Source organism: Somniosus microcephalus, chromosome 24 (assembly GCF_052327205.1).
Source record: "Somniosus microcephalus isolate GS21.2 chromosome 24, FLI_Smic_1.0, whole genome shotgun sequence".
NCBI classification, from domain to species: domain Eukaryota; kingdom Metazoa; phylum Chordata; class Chondrichthyes; order Squaliformes; family Somniosidae; genus Somniosus; species Somniosus microcephalus.
In genome coordinates, this window is record NC_141010.1 from 32,122,060 (window position 1) to 32,141,103 (window position 19,044).

General features: G+C 44.0%; 1 protein-coding gene and 1 non-coding gene across 2 annotated transcripts in view; one reads left to right on the forward strand and one right to left on the reverse strand.

Annotated features, from left to right (window-relative positions):
* The window catches only part of aarsd1 (alanyl-tRNA synthetase domain containing 1), a 110,286-nt gene that overhangs the window by 21,474 nt on the left and 69,768 nt on the right, over positions 1-19,044 (forward strand). The window contains exons 5-6 of the mRNA XM_085966413.1: positions 1,611-1,697; positions 5,825-5,878. Of these exons, the coding sequence (XP_085822539.1) occupies positions 1,611-1,697; positions 5,825-5,878 (141 nt within the window). The remainder of the gene's footprint in view (positions 1-1,610; positions 1,698-5,824; positions 5,879-19,044) is intronic.
* On the reverse strand, positions 4,171-4,242 carry trnac-gca (transfer RNA cysteine (anticodon GCA)). Its single transcript has one exon. It is a non-coding gene; the product is annotated as a tRNA-Cys (tRNA).

A 19,044-nucleotide genomic window follows, 5' to 3' on the forward strand; every position in this document is an offset into this window, starting at 1 on the left:
AATACCACGCCTCATGAACGAATGTTTGTCTTTCTCCGGAAATCCACCTCCGGCGTATCCATGCCGTCATGGCTCTCCATCCCAGGTCCGGTACTCGTGCGAAGGCATGTGAGGGGCCACAAGACGGACCCACTCGTGGAGCCAGTACACCTACTCCACGCCAACCCCCAATACGCATATGTCCGGCACGCCGACGGAAGGGAGGACACCGTGTCCATAAAAGACGTCGCCCCAGCCGGCATCGACAACAACCACGGCAATAGCGGCAACGACGATCACAGCAACTCTTACCCACCCACTACTCTTTCATCACCCCCGGAAGAACACCGACCAACGGCACCCCCACCAACTACCCCGCCAACAACCCTGGCGGCACCCCCGGCAGAGACCCAGGAGGCTACCGGGGACACCCAGCCGACACCCGCGGCACCGCAACAGCCACGTCGGTCGCAGAGGACTATCAAACCCCCGAACAGACTAAATCTATAGAAGGGGTGAATGTGATGAAATATTTCCATTCATCACTGCCTGTGACTGAAATCGGTTTCAGTGTCATTTCCCTTCCCCCAGACCTCATTGTATTGTGTACTGGAATGTGCTGTATTGTATACTGGAATGTGCTGTGTGTAGGGCTCCGCCCATACCTGGCCCCGTTTGTAAGCTAGCTTCAGTCTGGCCTCAGTCTCCAGAAGGAAGACATCTCTCTCTCTTACGTGTTACTTTCTAAGTTAATAAAAGCCTTGTTTTTGTTCTGCTAACTTCGAGTCTCGGAATTATTGAGGCACATCATTGGGCATATAAATGTGATTAGTATACCTTAGCTCAGCATTAATGTGATCCATCCACTTCTTGCACTATCTGGCCTTGTGGGGAAGAGAGTGATTTTTGCAACTCCGGCGTAAGTTAGGTGGGCAGGGCCTCCACTACGACTGCCCGGGAGCACCAGCGGGTGACACGAACCATTTTCATGGTCGGGCATCATCTACGTAATGTCGGCGAGCTGCCAGTATTCATGCTCCTCCTGGCCCCTCAAAAATCATTTAGATAACTTACCCGTGCTGTTTCCGGACTGGCCTCCAGTGGTCGTTTTAACAACCACTGGTTAGGCCGTTCCACTTCCAATACCAATGAGCGAAGCATACGTGGTGCACGATCTACCCTGTGGCACCTGAAAATTGAGTCGGGATCCTACTCTGGCGTAGGCCCCTCCATTTAAATATTGAAATAAGCCTGTTTCAGACAGGAGCGCTGATTGCCCATTACAAGGCCCACTTGAAAATTGAGTTGGTCGACTAGTGGGTGGGAGATTTTTGTTTGATTTTTGTCTGCCTACTGCCCTATTGTTCAGCATGAACGGGAATAGCAGGCAAACTAAAATCGTCCCTGTGATCTTTAAATGAGATTGACTGACTAACAAGTACCAGTTCTATTGAATTTTAGTTGCAAAATATGATTTTGCTGTGGACTTTAGCTGTTTTTGTAATCCAGCCTTAATTGGGTGTATACCTATGTTCCAAATGCCATCTCCATGCACTCGGTGACTTGTTCCTCTATTGCTTACAGAATAGACTGGAAGCTTATATGAACTCCTGTGTGCTTTTCTTCCACAGCATGCCTGGTTAGTTGTGGACTTTGATAACTGGAGGGATTGGCACGACGATGATGAGCAGATGATTGACTTGGAACGCTACACAAATGTACGTTGGACCTCTGTGGAGTATGACCAGTTGCTGTTAAAGAAACCTATAACTCGCCTCAGTTGCAAATGACAACTTAAAAAAAAAAAAAAAAAGTGCACTATCTTAAAATGTGAGACTGCTTTACTTGTAGAAGTGTTATATTCTAAATGCGCAATGCTTATTTTACTTCATGGCACTGTAGCTTTTGACTTTCTGCTACTCTATTTTCATCATATAGTTGCCGTTTTAACTTCAGTAATGTGCTTTTAAAGATTTTCTACCACTGGACCTCCGATCACTTAAATATTTATCCAGTCATGTGGCGTAATTCACGGCAAGCAATACATACTTCTCACCATAACTAGTATTCTATTCAAAAATAATTATAAATACATATGTCGGAATATTATGGCCTGTAACAAAAGCTCGAGACTCTGTGAACCCTCGCCCCCCAATTGTGTTCATGGCTGGTTATATTATTAAATGTTATTAAAACAATTAGTATACCAAAATTTTGTGCAGGTCATCACCGTCAAACCCACTTTTCTTCATTCTTTCTGGTTAAATGCTTAAGTCGTTTTTCTCCATTTCTATTTTCATTTAACTGTATTCCTCAGCCTGATTAAAGAAAACCTGCAATATTTCTTCCTAATTTAATTATTTCCTCAATTGCATTTCAACAAAAAAATCTTCTCCGCGGTGCAGCTGCCATGACAGTTCTCTGCCCTTCCCATTGTATATCCTCTAAAATAACATTTCGAAGATAATAAACATAAATAATTCAACGGTTCTCTCCACCCAAGCATGCTCCCTGCTGTGCCTCAAGCTACCTGAGCTTGTGTATACTTTCCACTCATACTTCACAGGCCCATATGCCTAGTTGAGTCCTCATGTTCTGATCCAAGCAACGTCACTACAACTCAACAAACCACTTGGAGGTCCAGTCTCCCTTGTAACCTGTGTCATTTCTGGGTATGTTGTAGATTAATTGATACAGATTAATTGCTATGAATAGTCAACAACCCCATTATCATTGAATCATGTGACTACCAGGATGGTAGAAGGCAAACGAGCTGGACCTTGGTCTTTTTTTGTCCAGCAATTCCTGTGTTCCTCTGTACCTGTGCATACTGTTGAATTGTACTGTCACTTTAATGCATCATGTATAAGCTACTAGAAGCCATCACATGACCCCCCCCCCCGCCCCCCAGATCTTGGATTTCCCATTCCCTCCTTCCCTGCAGCACCCTCAACATCTGCACTTTGCTGCTCCCGCCTGGCTCCCTACTAAGCCCACTCACCCAACTCATTCCGCTTTTGCTTTGCCCTGCTCCTGTTGCTTTCCCCTTTTGATATAAACTGCCCCTTATGCCACTCGCTCCAGGTGTTGTGCAGCAACCAGCTTGCCCGCTATCCCTGACTCCACGTTGCTCCTTCAACTGAAATTCTCTCTCTTGCTTTTTCTTCTGCCACTAATTGTGCTAATTCAATTTTTGCCTGTTTTCTGGTTGACATTTTAAAATATCACTTTCTGTTCCATTCAATTTTAAATTTGAGACATTTTAAGGTGTCTTCCACACCGGTGTAAATCAGTATCCCAGGTAGCAGTCACTAATTGTTAAAAGTTTTAGGCCTATCTTGAATCGTCTCTTGGGTTCAGTACAGGTCTCTCCCATAAGCAGGCCTTGCATCCCTTACAATTAGTTCAGCTGTCCTACGCAAAATCTAGTTATATGATAGCATGATCTTGAAGTATAACACTGAAATCTCCTTGTTATATAAACTAGATATTGAAATTCTCGCACATTCCCCCATGGTACACTTCTCTAGTCCTCCAAAAGCTGGACTGATTGCTGCTTTAGTGAGACGCGGTCGGATACGAATTGTTAAATTGCTTTATTTTACAGTCAGTAACTTACGGCACGACGGGCCAAGTGGCCTCCTTCTATGCTGTAAGATACTATGATTACAGAAAATTTCACCTTTTTAACTTAATTTCAGCCCCTCATGTAGTAAATAAAACAATGAAAACATGCCACCCAGTCTCTGTTAGTGGGCTAAGTAACACTTACTTTTGGTCAGCCTTTTCACTGAATCAGCCCATGGTTTGCTCATAGAAGATAGGAGCCGGAGTAGGCCATTCGGCCCCCCGAGCCTGCTCCGCCATTCAATGCGATCATGGCTGATCATCCAAATTCAGTACCCGGTCCCTGCTTTCTCCCCATATCCCTTGATCCCTTTAGCCTTAAGAAATATATCCAACTCCTTCTTGAATATATTTAATGAATTGAAAATTGTTGTTTCATTTTTCTCACTGCAGTTTGCACAACCTCTTGCTTGCCGAAACCTCTCTCACCTAAATAAGCAATCTACACCTTCATCACCACAAGGATTGACTGTTGGTGAAAAGTGGCTCTGAAGCATTATTGTTAATGATCACAGAGCAGCTGTGGAGAAAGAGATTGTTAATTATTGAGCCTAAATGGTAATGAGGGGGCACCTGGATTTGAACCAGGGACCTCTTGATCTGCAGTCAAATGTTCTACCACTGAGCTATACCCCCAGAGTTCTGAGCCAGGTTAGCTCTTAAGGCTGACTGTCCTTTACTTGTCACATCTCACCACTGCAGTTCTTCCCAACTGACCCAGAACATGTGTTTCTCTGTTCTTTTTGTTCTCTCCATCAACCGGATGTCAATAGCTCAACCTCTGGCCCGCTGCTAGTTTTCTGGGGGCTGGATAGCTCATCTGTCCAATCAACCAGCAATTGGCCTCCTGTGTGTGGGACCTAGCAAGACTACCTCATGCTGTGTACAAATGAATACAGTCCCTCCCAACATCTAGCGTGAATGCCTGCTGGCAGTGTCTAAAATGTGGTAACTTTTCTATTGTGGTCGCAAATGGTAAAGAATAAGATGGTTTGCATAGAAAGTCAAATATCCAAATTTGCCGATGACACAAAGATAGGTGGAAATTACAAAGGGATATTGACATTAAATGAATGGGCAAAACTGTGGCAAATGGATTTCAATGTAAGCACAGTGAGGTCATCCATGTTGGACCTAAAAAGGATAGAACAGGGTACTTTCTAAATGGTAAAAAGCTAAAAACAGTGGAGGTCCAAAGAGACTTGGGGTGTCCAGGTACATAGATCATTAACATGTCATGAACAGGTAGAGAAAATAATCAAAAAGGCTAATGGAATGCTGGCCTTTATATCTAGAGGACTAGAATACAAGGGGGTAGAAGTTATGCTGCAGCTGTACAAAGCCCTGGTTAGACCACACCTGGAGCACTGGGAGCAGTTCTGGGCACCACACCTTAGGAAGGATATACTGGCCTTGGCGTGAGTGCAGCGTAGGTTTACCAGAATGATACCTGGACTTCAAGGGATAAGTTACGAGGAGCGATTACACAAATTAGGGTTGTAGTCCCTAGAATTTAGAAGGTTAAGGGGTGATCTGATCGAAATTTTCAAGATATTAAGGTGAACAGATAGGGTAGAGAGAGAGAGAAACTATTTCCATGGTTGGGGATTCTAGGACTAGGGGGCAGAGTCTAAAAATTAGAGCCAGACCTTCCAGGAGTGAAATTGGGAAACACTTCTACACACAAAGGGTGGTAGAAGTTTGGAACTCCCGCAAACGGCAATTGCTGCTAGATCAATTGTTAATTTTAAATCTGAAATTGATAGCTTTCTGTTAACCAAAGATATTAAGGGATATGGGCCAAATATTTAAGTGATCGGAGGTCCAATGGTAGAGAATCTTTAAAAGCACATTACTGAAGTTAAAATGGAGTTAGGTCGCAGATCAGCCATGATCTCATTGAATGGCGGAACAGGCTCAAGGGGCTGAATGGCCTACTGCTGTTCCTATGTTACCTCATTTTATTTGATAAATGAAAATTTTAAGATCCCTGCTGCTCTTAACTGAACTCAAAACTCGGGAGTTATGTGTGTTTTAAGATATATGTCTACAGTACCAGTCTTAAATCCCTTTAAAATGTGATTTATAAAATATATTCTTAAATCTTCATTGTTTGCACTTTTTAAAGTTGGAAAATGTATTGGATTTTAAAACTAACGTGTAATTAAACTCTGGCATGGGACCATATTTTTTTCTCAGCTTAAATTTTTTTTTTCAGATGATGAAAGATCTGACGAATACTGGACCGCCTCCTGCAATGGATGATCTAGATGTAAATATTCAACCATACTGAAAGGGTTGTTAGTTGACAAAAACACAGAATCCATATCCTTTCAACTTACTGTAGTTTTGTTAGCTGGCCAAAATGGCACATTCTGGCAAAAAGTCAAAAATGCCTGCAAGTACCTTCCCAACAGTGGAGAGACCACAGGACAGTAGCGAATACAGGAAAATCGGGCAGGGAGGAATGTATGCTTGCAAGGGAGGCCGCCAATAGTGCCAGGCGCAGGAACTGGAAAATCTACTCTCACTTAATGACCTCCAATAGCGTGGAGCTCAGTTACGAGAAATGCTAAACTTCTTTCATAGAGAGTAACTCAGTAATGCAATTACTGTTGGGTACCTCTTAATAGATGGCTCGGGCAACCAAAGCCTGAGAATGACGTGCCCCGTGTGCCTGGGAGTGGTGTGAGTTTAAGAAAGGAGGGAGAGAGAAAATGGGGAACTGCAGACCAGTTAGCCTGACATCAGTAGTAGGGAAAATGCTAGAATCTATTATTAAGGACACGGTAACCGGGCACTTAAAAAAATAATAGGATTGGGCAGAGTCAACATGGATTTATGAAAGGGAAATCGTGTTTGACGAATCTGTTAAGAGTTTTTTGAGGTTGTAACTAGCAGAATAGATAAAGGGGCAACCAGTGGATGTGGTGTATTTGGATTTTCAGAAGGCATTCGATAAGGTGCCACACAGGAGGTTATTAAACAAAATTAGGGCTCATGGGATTGGGGGTAATATACTAGCATGGATTGAGGATTGGTTAACGGACAGAAAACAGAGAGTAGGAATAAACGGGTCATTTTCGGGTTGGCAGGTTGTAACTAGTGGGGTACCGCAAGGATCAGTGCTTGGGCCTCAGCTATTCACAATCTATATCAATGATTTGGATGAGGGGACCAAATGTAATATATCCAAGTTTGCTGATGATACAAAGCTGGGTGGAAATGTAAGTTGTGAGGAGGATGCAAGGAGGCTTCAAGGGGATATAGACAAGCAAGAACATGGCAAATGGAATATAATGTGGAGAAATGTGAAGTTATTCACTTTGGTAGGAAAAATAGAAAAGCAGAGTATTTTTTAAATGGTGAGAGATTGGGAAATATTGGTGTTCGGAGGGACCTGGGTGCCCTTGTACACGAATCACTGAAAGTTAACAAGCAGGTACAGCAAGCAATTAGGAAAGCAAATGGTATGTTAGATTTGAGTATAAGAGTAAAGACATCTTACTGCAATTATATAGGGCCCTGGTGAGACCTCACCTGGAGTATTGTGGACAGTTTTGGTCTCCTTACCTAAGGAAGGATATACTTGCCATAGAGAGAGTGCAACAAAGGTTCACCAGACTGGTTCCTGGGATGGGGGGATTGTCCTATGAGGAGAGATTGAGTAGACTAGGCCTATATTCTCTGGAGTTTAGAAGAATGAGTGGTGATCTCATTGAAACATACAAAATTCTTACAGGGTTTGACAGGGTAGATGCAGGGAGGTTGTTTCCCCTGGCTGGGGAGTCTAGAACCAGGGGTCACAGTCTTAGAATAATGGGTCGGCCATTTAGGACTGAGATGAGGAGAAAGCTCTTCACTCAGAGGGTGGTGAATCTTGGAATTCTTTACCCCAGAGGGCTGTGGAGGCTCAGTCGTTGAGTATATTCAAGACAGAGCTCGATAGATTTTTGAATATTATGGGAATCAAGGGATATGGGGATAGTGCAGGAAAGTGGAGATGAGGTAGACGATTAGCCATGATCTTATTGAATGGCGGAGCAGGCTCAAAGGGCCAAATGGTCTACTCCTGCTCCTATTTCTTACGTTCTTATGAGTCCACCAAGAGATGAGTTGAAATGTCACCAAGACCATTTGTTCCTGTGCTGCGGGGTAAAGGAATGGTACTTTTGAATTTCTTTTCCCAGTGTTATATATGATTGTTTACCTCAGTTACATTAAACGGGAACAGCATTCTCTCTGGAAAGGAAAGGGCACATGAGTGTGGTAGTTATGGTGCTGGAGTTCAAGTCCCGCCATGACTAGTTGTGAAATTAAAGTCAATAAATCTGATCATTTGTAGGCTGGCACCTGATTTAAATAAAATGTAAAAACCCAACTGGTTCACTAATGTACTGGTCGGGCCTACATGTAGTTGAACTCTTTTAGTGTCTTCTGAAGTGCCCTAGCAAGCCATTTACAACTATTACATAAAGGATCACCTTCTCAGGGGCAACAATGGATGAGTAATGAGTAATAAATGTGGCCTCGCCAGCATTGCCCACATCCTGAGAAATAACTATCAGCTATTGGGAAGGCATTTGTATTTGACACTGAAAGCAGAGTATCATTTCTCTTAATGAACATTTTCTGGAGTATCCCATTAATTGTACTGTAATTACTTTGCTGCCTGTCTGGCAGCTGTTATAAATTTGCCACATTTGGATGCTTTACAACAATAGAGCTCCAATTATCCCTGTGGCATGTCTTCCTCTACAAGTGCCAACGGATTTAATAAACAATTATTAATATTCTGCCTGCCAGATAAATAGTGCTAAATATTAATGACCACTCCTTTTGGGAGTAGTTGGTTTCACAGCCATACCTGGTCCAAGTACGGAGAAAGGAATTTTCAACATGTTGGCCAGTCATCTGAAAGACAAAGTATCCCATGACGCAGTTTGAACATCTCCGCTCCTTTGCACTGTCAGTACTTCCCTATTAAAATTAATTTATTATAAAAATGGTATAAACTAATACACAATGGGAATATCCAGTTTCTTCCATGAGGCAGGAAAGCATTCACAACTCACCTGTGACTTTGACAGTCATACCCAGTTGTTGACTGCAGGCTATTGTAAAATTTAGGCATAGTGTTAGAATGAAACTTCTGTTTTGAAATAATTAAAATTTAAACAGTTGCCCTAATATCGGGGATGGGAATTTTTACTGCCTGGCGGGAAAGCGGCCTAGCGAGCAGTTGGCATGTCCAGGAGTGGTAGCAGGAGGCCCAGCCAATTTTAAAGGCCAGGCCTCATTAACACTTCACTGGCTGAATTCCTGCTCATCTTGGCCCCACAAAAGAAAGCTTTAAGCTTATCTCAGGGGCTTCTTTGGTGGTCTGGATCAGGTTTTTGCTGTCGAGGCACCCGCTGACTACCTGGTTAAGGAGGTCTCGGGACCCTATTGCTGAAATAGGACCTCAATTTTCATAACTGTATGAGGCTCCTGTCTGACTCAGGCGGGCACCTTGTATGCCTGAAAAATCAGGCATTTTAAAATCACGACTGATGGGGTCAGGCGAGTAATTCACCCGCTCCATTTTAACTGTCTTTCTCCCGCCCCCTCCAGTTACCACTAGTGGGGGGTGGGGAGCAATGTCCCGCTAAGCTGCGCAGCCACTCCGCTGCCTGGAGGTCCTGTGCAGGCCGCTTACCGGTTTTTGAAAGGGAGATTTTGCGCATGCGTGAAATTTTAAACGGGCCGCGCATCCTGTTAAAGGGAACATGCAACCAAAAAAAAATTAGGGAGAACATTGGTGGGAAGTTAAAATTCCCCCGAGGAAGTTGTACTTTGGCTTTCATTTGCATGTGCAACATTTTCTGGTTTTGACACATTAATTTTACATATTTCTCTCTTTCTAGGACGAGCCTCTGGACAGCGTTGAAGCTTAAGAAAAAACACTCTGGCCAGAATTTTCTGCAGGTAGGCGGGTTGGGGGACGGGGGGCCTCCAAGGCGGGCGGGAGGCCGGGTTTCCCAAAGGCCTGATTTGTACGTGAGGCTTCGGTTTCCCGCCTGCAGCCAGCCAGATTGAGAGGCTGGCTGTCTGCTGACGGGTAGGCCTGCAGCTGCAGAGAGGGAGTGAGGGTTCGGTCTGGGGGAAGGATGGGGGCGGGGGTCTCGGTTGTGGATCACGGGGGGGTCGGGGATTGGCAGGGAGGGTTGGGGATCGGCGGGGTTGGGGCTGTAATGGCCGGGGATCGATAGGGGGAGGAGAGAGAATCGGGGCCGGCCACTGGATGATTGTGGCTGGCCTCAGCATCATCGGTATGGTGGGGATCGGAGTCCTGGGGGGCGGGGGGGGATCGGAGACCTTGTGAGGGGGTCTCCGATTGCGGGGGTGGGTTAGGCAGGGACCCTGGATCCAGTGGGTAGGTATAAAGCCACTTACCTCCTGGATGCAGCAGTCCTCTGTAAAGTCTGTGGGTTGTATTGCAAATAATACAGACTCCAAGATTAACAAATAAAACAGGTCTTTACTATTCAGGGGTTCGGGCGAATCTGCCCTAGTTAACGTATCACAACCCTTATATACTGGTGTGGTCACTATCGGTATTACAGTATACATGAGCCAACAAATAGTGCCACACCTAAAGTAGTGCTCTTAAAGGTGAACGGTTACACTCTATAATTCCCTTAAAGGTAAACGGGTACATACACTACATCCTCGCCTCAGTTTAACTGCCGGGTTTCACAAATTGTGCGAAAACCGTCCACATGCAGTTAAAAACAAAATGGAGGTTTAAAAAGAGTCTTCCAGCCTCAATATAATATTTAAATTGACATTCCGCCCCCTGGGAGTGGGTTGGTCGCCCGCCCCTGTCCCCGTTAAAACCGGAAGTGGGCGGGTTGGAGGCGGGATCAGCTCTGGAATCCCATTTTTAACAATTTAACTGCCCCCACGCTCTAAACCCACCCGTTTTTTTAGGGGAAAATTCCGACCTCTGTAAAGTATAGCACTATTGCTAGTATGAATGGCAGTGGCGTTGCTGCTGCACCTCCATTGGGGGGAGGGTGTAATTACAGCGTGACAACTGTACATGGGGAGATTCCTTTATAAATGTAGGCATAGGACTTTATAAAGGAAAAATTTGACAGGAAGCACATGCAGACAAGGTTTTTAATATAGAGATAGATACTATCAATCTGGAGGGGAAAGTCTTGCAGTTGAGACTGCTATTTTGGATTTGGCTTGGTGCTTTGTTGTGCAAGATGTTTTAGATTTCCTCAAAACACGTTTATCACTTTGTTTAAACTTTTTTAAGTTGAAGCTTGCGCAAAAGTGGACAAAAAGGAAATGCAATGTCGTAAGTTAGACTCCTCCAAAACAGCAAGTATAGAACACTTGGCTGAAATTTATATACATGTATCTCTGACTAAATATACTGACTGTAAAGACTAACTCATAACAGATGCAGTTAATACCACTCTTGATTCACCTATACTGAGTTGGGTCATAGAAACATAGAAGATAGGAGCAGGAGTAGGCCATTCGGCCCCTCGAGCCTGCTCCGCCATTCAATGAGATCATGGCTGATCATCCAAATTCAGTACCCTGTCCCTGCCTTCTCCCCATATCCCTTGATCCCTTTAGCCTTAAGAAATATATCTAACTCCTTCTTGAATATATTTAATGAATATATTCGGCACGGTGGCATAGTGGTTAGCACTGTTGCCTCACAGCGCCAGGGACCCGGGTTCGAATCCGGGCTCGGGTGACTGTCTGTGTGGAGTTTGCACATTCTCCCCGTGTTTGCGTGGGTTTCCTCCGGGTGCTCCGGTTTCCTCCCACAGTCCAAAGATGTGCGGGTTAGGATGATTGGCTATGATAAATTGACCCTTAGTGTTAGGGGGATTAAAATACGTGGGGTTACGGGGATAGGGTGGGATATGTGTTGGTGTAGGGGTTACGGGGATTGGGTGGGATATGTGTCGGTGCAGGCTCGATGGGCCGAAATGGCCTCTATCTGCACTGTGGGGTTTTCTGTGATTCTGTGAACTGGCCTCCACCGCCCTCTGTGGCAGAGAATTCCACAGGTTCACCACTCTCTGGGTGAAGAAATTCCTCCTCATCTCAGTCCTAAATGGCTTACCCCTTATCCTTAGATTATGACCCCTAGTTCTGGACTCCCCGGCCATCGGGAACATCCTTCCTGCATCTAGTCTGTCCAGGCCTGACAGAATTTTATAGGTTTCGATGAGATCCCCTCTCAACCTTCTAAACTCCAGTGAGTATAAGCCCAATCGACACAATCTCTCCTCATACGTCATTCCTGCCATCCCAGGTATCAGCCTGGTGAATCTTCGCTGCACTCCTTCCATGGCAAGAACATCCTTCCTCAGATAAGGCGACCAAAACTGCACACAATACTGAAGGTGCGGTCTCACCAAGGCCCTGTACTCGAACCCTCTCGCTACGAAGGCCAACATACCATTTGCCTTCTTAACCGCCTGCTGCACCTGCATGCTTACCTTCAGCGACTGGTGCACAAGAACACCCAGGTCTCTCTGCACTTCCCCTTCTCCCAATCTATTGCCATTCAAATAATAATCTGCCTTCCTGTTTTTGCCACCAAAGTGGATAACCTCACATTTATCCACATTATACTGTAGTGCATTTGCCATGTTTCTGCCCAATCACCCAACCTGTCCAAATCGTACTGGAGTTTCACGACATCCTCCTCACAGCTTACCCTCCCACCCAGCTTTGTGTCGTCTGCAAATTTGGAGATATTACATCCAATTCGCTTGTCCAGATGATTAATATATATCGTGAACAGCTGGGGTCCTAGGACCGATCCCTGCGGTACCCCACTAGTCACTGCCTGCCACTCGGAAAACGACCCATTTATTCCAACTCTTTGCTTTCTATCTGCCAACCAGTTCTCTATCTAAGTCAATACCTTGCCCCCAATCCCATGTGCCTTAATTTTGCACACTAATCTCTTATGCGGGACCTTCTCTTCCTACTAATCTGACAGGAAGAAGAAAAAAGGCTAGGAACTTGCATTGTAGAGCAAGCCCATGTGTGAATGGGAGGTAAAAACAGAAAATGCTTGAAATACTCAGCAGGTCAGGCAGTATCTGTAGAGAGAGGAACAGAGTTAACGTTTCAGGTCGATGACCCTTCATCAGAACTTCATCAGATCCAGTTCCGACGAAGGGTCATCGATCTGAAATGTTAACTCTGTTTCTCTCTCTACAGATGCTGCCTGACCTGCTGAGTATTTCCAGCATTTTCTGTTTTTATTTCAGATTTCCAGCATCTGCAGTATTTTGCTTTTATATTAGTGTGAATGGGAGGTGGATGTTACTATCTTTGATGGAGGCTTTTTCAATGAACTATCTGATGCAAGACTGATATTGTCCTGAAGCATTTGCATGTCTATTCCAATCAGAAGAATGGGATACACTCAATGTATAGATCTGAAATTTAAGAATTAATTTTGTTTCTTCTATGAAAAAATAAACTCTGGAAGCCACTAAAAGGATATATTTTGGGGAGGAAAGGGTGACGCACAGGTTAGCTAAACGTCTAGACACTTGTAGCCAGTGAATAGTGCTTGGTTTCAAAATACAGGTTATTAATCCCTTATCCGAAACCCTTGGGGCCAGATGTGTTTCGGAATTCGGATTTTTTCAGATTTCAGAACGGTAGGGGTATCTGCAGCTCTTTTTGACATTTTCACAGTGAAATTAAACTCAAAATCACAAAATAACAAAAAAATATCAGAGAGCAGCAGACGCACGTGTGACTGGTAGCAGCGCTGAGACACAACTGACGCCTCACACCTGCGTGGGTCAAGCATCGGCCGCGTCGGGTCATGTTTGGCGCCACTCGGGTCATGTCGTGCACACGAGTGATGCTCCACGAAAAAACTTTCGGTTTTCAGAGCTTTTCGAATTTCGGAATTGCGGGTAAGGGATTGTGGACCTGTACAAACATACAATAATTAAGCTGAGGAAAGACGGTCAAGTCCATCAAAGCTCACCGTAACCACTAGTAATGCCAAGTCCTGGGTGAGGCAGAAACACTCTTGAAGAGGAATTTCTCAACATAGTTATCTGTGAGTCACCACCAAATGAACTTAACTAACCCACACACTCTCCCACAATATACCCAATTATATAGAAGTGGAGTTAAAGGTGAATTAGAGAAATACCAAAATATTGGCTAATATTTGTTATACAGGTATTTCCCTACTTAAACTGTAGAAATCTTAGTTCTTTTTCCAATTTAAGAGACTAACCATAATTTATGATTGTTTATATGTATCTGCCAATAACATTTAAAATATTGGCATCAATGGAGCAGAAAATTAATTATCTTAATTCATCTACTAAAAATTTAACTGGTTTGCTTTGAAGGCAAAATAATTCTGAACACTTTTTTAATTTGTTTTCAAACTACCACCTCCAGAGTTGTAGTCAGAGAAGGACGGCATCAGCACAACACTGGAAGGATTCCAAGAGCCCGGCAGAGCAAACAATATGAATACAATCAATTTTTGTATTGAACTTTTTAATCTATTGTGAAGATGCTTTCTCTCAATGGCAATCGCTAAAGGTTGGCAGATTGTCTGATGTATTTTTTAATTAAAATATTGGATGTATTTAAGGTGTAAGAGAAAACTGTAAAATCCAGACTCTTCAATTCATGTCTTGAAACCGCTCCCATATCTGTGACCTGGATTGTCCTACAATTGTTTAATAAAGCAACTTATGAAAGAAACCCACTTGGTCGAAGGCATTTTTTTAAAATTCCAGAGATGAGGGGGTTGACTTATGATGAAAGGTTGAGCAGGTTGGGCCTATACTCATTGGAATTTAGAAGAATGAGAGGTGATCTTATTGAAACATATAAGATACTGAGGGGGCTCGACAAGGTAGATGCAGAGAGGATGTTTCCCCTCGTGGGGAAATCTAGAACTCGGGGGTATAGTTTCAGAATAAAGGGTCACCCTTTTAGAACTGAGATGAGGAGGAATTTCTTCTCTCAGAGGGTCGTAAATCTGTGGAATTCTCTGCCCCAGAGAGCTGTGGAGGCTGGGTCATTAAATACATTTAAGGTGGAGATAGACAAATTTTTGGAAAGATAAGTGAGTGAAGGGTTATGGGGAGCGGGCGGGGAAGTGGCTTTGAGCCCAAGATCAGCCATGATCTTATTGAATGGCGGAGCAGGCTCGAGGGGCCAAGTGGCCTATTCTTACTCCTATTTCTTATGTTCTTTAAGGTAAATTTGTACTTCAAACCCATTTCTCTTATTTCTTATGATATGTGCATTTGTGTACATAACTCTTATTTGGGTAACTGGTATTTGGGTACCTTGTAGTATATTTTTCACATTTTTGACCTATCGCCGTTTGGTTGCTGAAGCTCTGCAAGTTGCTGTACAGGCAATTTAATCTGGGTTTTTTTTTAATCACTCCTGCTTTATTTTTAATAGGTATTTTATTATTACTTCCTATAACCTTTTCTGTTCCCGGCCTATTTCTTTTATCTTTATCTCCTTTTGTACCGAGCCTCATATAATCCTGGGATGGATGCATTCTGGCCATAAATATGAAAGAGTTTTTAGCTTTTTATAGCTTAGACTGTATCACTGGTGTGTTTGTTTTAAAGTTTGCTATGATTTCCCATATAGATTTTGGGAGGCAGCAAACAAAGTTCGCTAAAGAAGTGATTTCTGTTGAAGATCTTTTGACGGCTCTCTGGTGAATGATTGCCCAGCCGAGGTTTATGAGAGGAGTTAAACCCTTTTGTGTGGTTTCCATACCGATCCCTTTTTTCTGGACCTTTTGACCTTGCAGCCTGGTGGGGAGAAACAGAAAGTGTGCACTTATTTTTGTGGAATGCTGGGACCATTTTAAGTGAATGCTAATTTTAAGCTTTATAATCTGAAACACCTTCCACAGCAACTTTGTGTATCACCAGGATCTCAATTGTGTAAGATTATTGTCTAGAGGGAGGTAATGGCCGTGAGGCTTTCTTCGTTTGTGGAAAAGGAAATGTTTGTGATACTGAGGCATTGGCCGTGGTACTTACGTCTGACACTAAGCAATGCTGAATCAGAGGAAGCGAGTAAAGACAGTGGCTTGAAAAAACAGAATTCCAGCAATAGCCTTCTAAGATTAACTGTAATGCTACATGACAGAGCAATCAATGCTCATGTACATGTGCACTTCACCACAGCTAAGAATCAGAAACTGAAGGGAGAAAGTCCACATGATAAAAACATGTTGAAATTTCTTTAATCTGGGGCATTTCTCTCTCGACTAAGGGTGGATTTGCACTGATTTCAGTGTCATGGTTTCAGTCCAACCCGTAGTGTAAATTGGGTGTTAAGGCCTGAACTGACTCCAAAACAAAAGATCACTTCAGTGGCCGGTTGGATTCTCGGGAATTCAAACTTCATTTACACTCTAACTGCAGTATCAGTGTGAATCAAAACCTCTTTGCACCAATGCTACAGCTGTATTGTGAATGCGGCCTGAGGTTTTTTTCTGTAAAAATGACCAAGAGACTTGAACGACTAACAACTTGGCATGAGTTTGTGGACATTGCATCAGATGTAATGGAGACAGCGGTCTTGATAACTGTCAGCTATCTTTTCTGTTCCTCAACCTGCCCCAATGATCTTTTCCTGATAATTCAGCTTGCTGGTGCCATTACTCCCACACACTAGAGTAAGCAGGGGGAATAACATTTGCAGACAGCTGTTCTTTGTAGTGGTTTGGTACAACTGAGTGGCTTGCTAGGCCATTTCAGAGGGCAGTTAAGCATCAACCACATTGCAATAACAACAGAAAATGCTGGAAATACTCAGCAGGCCAGGCAGCATCTGTGGAGAGAGAAACAGAGTTAACGCTCCAGCATCTGCAGTATTTTGCAATTATATCAACCACATTGCTGTGGGTCTGGAGTCACATATAGGCCAGACCAGGTAAGGACATTACTGAACCAGATGGGTTTTTACAACAATCCAGTAGTTTTTTTTACTAGCTTTTTATTCCAGATTTATTTAATTAACTGAATTTAAACTCCCCAGGTGCTGTGGCGGGATTTGAACTTATGTCTCCAGTTCATTAGTCTAGACTGCTGGATTACTAGTCCAGTAACATTGCTACCGTTCCCTTGCTCCACTTCAGTCCTTCCTGACTAAGTACAGTAGTGTGTTACGCATTGTTCACTTGGACGAGCAGTGTTTTCAGTAAGTGTGGTGAGCACGTGATTGTGAACTGGAAACTTTTGAAAGCTGCATAATCCTCACAGAAGCTGGAAAAATCTATTCATGCGCTGCAGTTGTAGTCACGTATTTGTGGCAGTATATTTCAAAACACTAGGTGCGCACATACCCCTTGTTGACGCATGTGGGGAGCTGGCGTGGCTCCGATTTGAACCCCTGCTAGCAACCATGCTGTTCGTCAGTGTTGTTGACACGGTTGTGAAAGGAATAAACACTAACGTACATGTCTGTGCCATCACCTTCCATAACAAGGAGATTTCAAAATCCTCCTGGCATGGTGCTAATGATTACTACTAGTGTACATCATTTAAGGTAGAATGCAATTGAGGTTGCAGCTGGAATGATTCGTGCATCATCTGTGCCCTGAGCCATTCCCTGAGGAATGAAGCTTCCCCTGGGACTGAGCTAACGAGACCCAGCCAAGAAACCCAACAGCTGAGTTGACTCATTGTTAAAGCTCTAAAGGTGCTGACTGAGGCAAATACGTTACTAACATTCTTGTTTGCAATATAGCCTCTGTTGGAAGTATTGGCCTCGATATTAACCAACCCCCCCCCCCCCCCAGGACGGACGGACGGAAGTGGTAAACATGAAGAACCGGTGAACACGTCCCCAACTGAGATGAGGAGGAATTTCTTCACCCAGAGAGTGGTGAACCTGTGCAATTCTCTACCACAGAAGACAGTTGAGGCCAATTCATTAAATATATTCAAGAAGGAGTTAGATATATTTCTTAAGGCTAAGGGGATCAAGGAATATGGGGAGAAAGCAGGGACAGGGTACTGAATTTGGATGATCAGCAATGATCGCATTGAATGGCGGAGCAGGCTCGAGGGGCCGAATGGCCTACTCCTGCTCCTATCTTCTATGTTTCTATGTTAACCCATTTTTACGGCGGCAGGTTTCGAGGCGTTCGAGTGTCCATGCCATGGAGAGGTGGGGCACTTCATTAACATATTTAAATCGAGCTCCCACTGTGCAATTGGGAGCCTGATTTAAATGTTGCTGTTGCTGTGCGGCCTAAGAGTTAAGTTTCGTTGACGGCTAGGTGAGGGCCGGGGAGAGAGCTTAGCGGGTGTCTCTCTGGGGGTAGAAAACCCCCGCGATTTCTAAGAGAGTTAAGTTTCGGAGGTAGAAGGCCCCCGCGAGTTTAGGTTTCAATGGCCGAGGGAAAGCCGGATCCTCAGGGATCCATAACAGAGTATTTGTTAAATAAACACGACAAGGTAATAAAAAGAATGGCAAAGAAATGCTGGGAGCCTGAATGGATTCCCGACCAACAGGAAGACTGGTGGAGTAAGGAAAGCAAAAATAAGGAGGAGAAAGCAATAGTGGTTCTTTGCCAGGTCCACTGAAAAATGTGTAAGATCGGAGCGACACGGGAGAAGGAAAAAGAGGAGTTAGTGGAACAGTTTAAAAAGGCAAAGAAGATAGGCGCCAAGTGTGCCGCTGTAATGAAGATAAGGTCGGCGCAAAGTGGAAGGAATGAGAGTGATGAGGGTGATTGGGATCATTTAGAAAGAGAGGCAGCAGAATGGGAGCACCATGACGAACCGCCGGATTATGAGATAACTGGTGAGGGTCTGTATCCGTCACTAAATGGATTGGTCGCAGTGACAGGGAGAGCTAAGGCAGCCCCAGTTGAAACCCGACGGAGACAGATTGCTAACGCAGCTGACCCCGCCAAACAACGGATACTGATAACGACCGTACATAAACCCTTTACACCATGGGGAAAAACAATTAATATTGGCAGAACTCCTGGTTCTTAGTGGCCCATGGCAACCCCGAGTTTTGGCGGAGATTGGAGGAAATGCTAGACATACACCATATGCATACATGTCCTGGGGAAGGCGAAGTGCCCTCGGAATGTATGGGAGAGTTGTGCCCCGAATGTTCGGGACGGAACTTGGGCAGACGCACAGGGACAAACTGACGAACAAATGTATCAAGTCTTTAAAGCAGAAATACAGGCGCGTTTAGGGGCGGGCCAGAGTAATTGGGGAAGTATTATGGGTGTTGCACAAAAGAATGAAGAGGCCGCTATGGAATATGCAGAAAGGAAGTTTAAGGCATATGAGGAATTTTCGGGGTTGCCAAATCACGGAAGAGATGATGCGATATTCTTGAAAATGTTGAAGGAGGGAT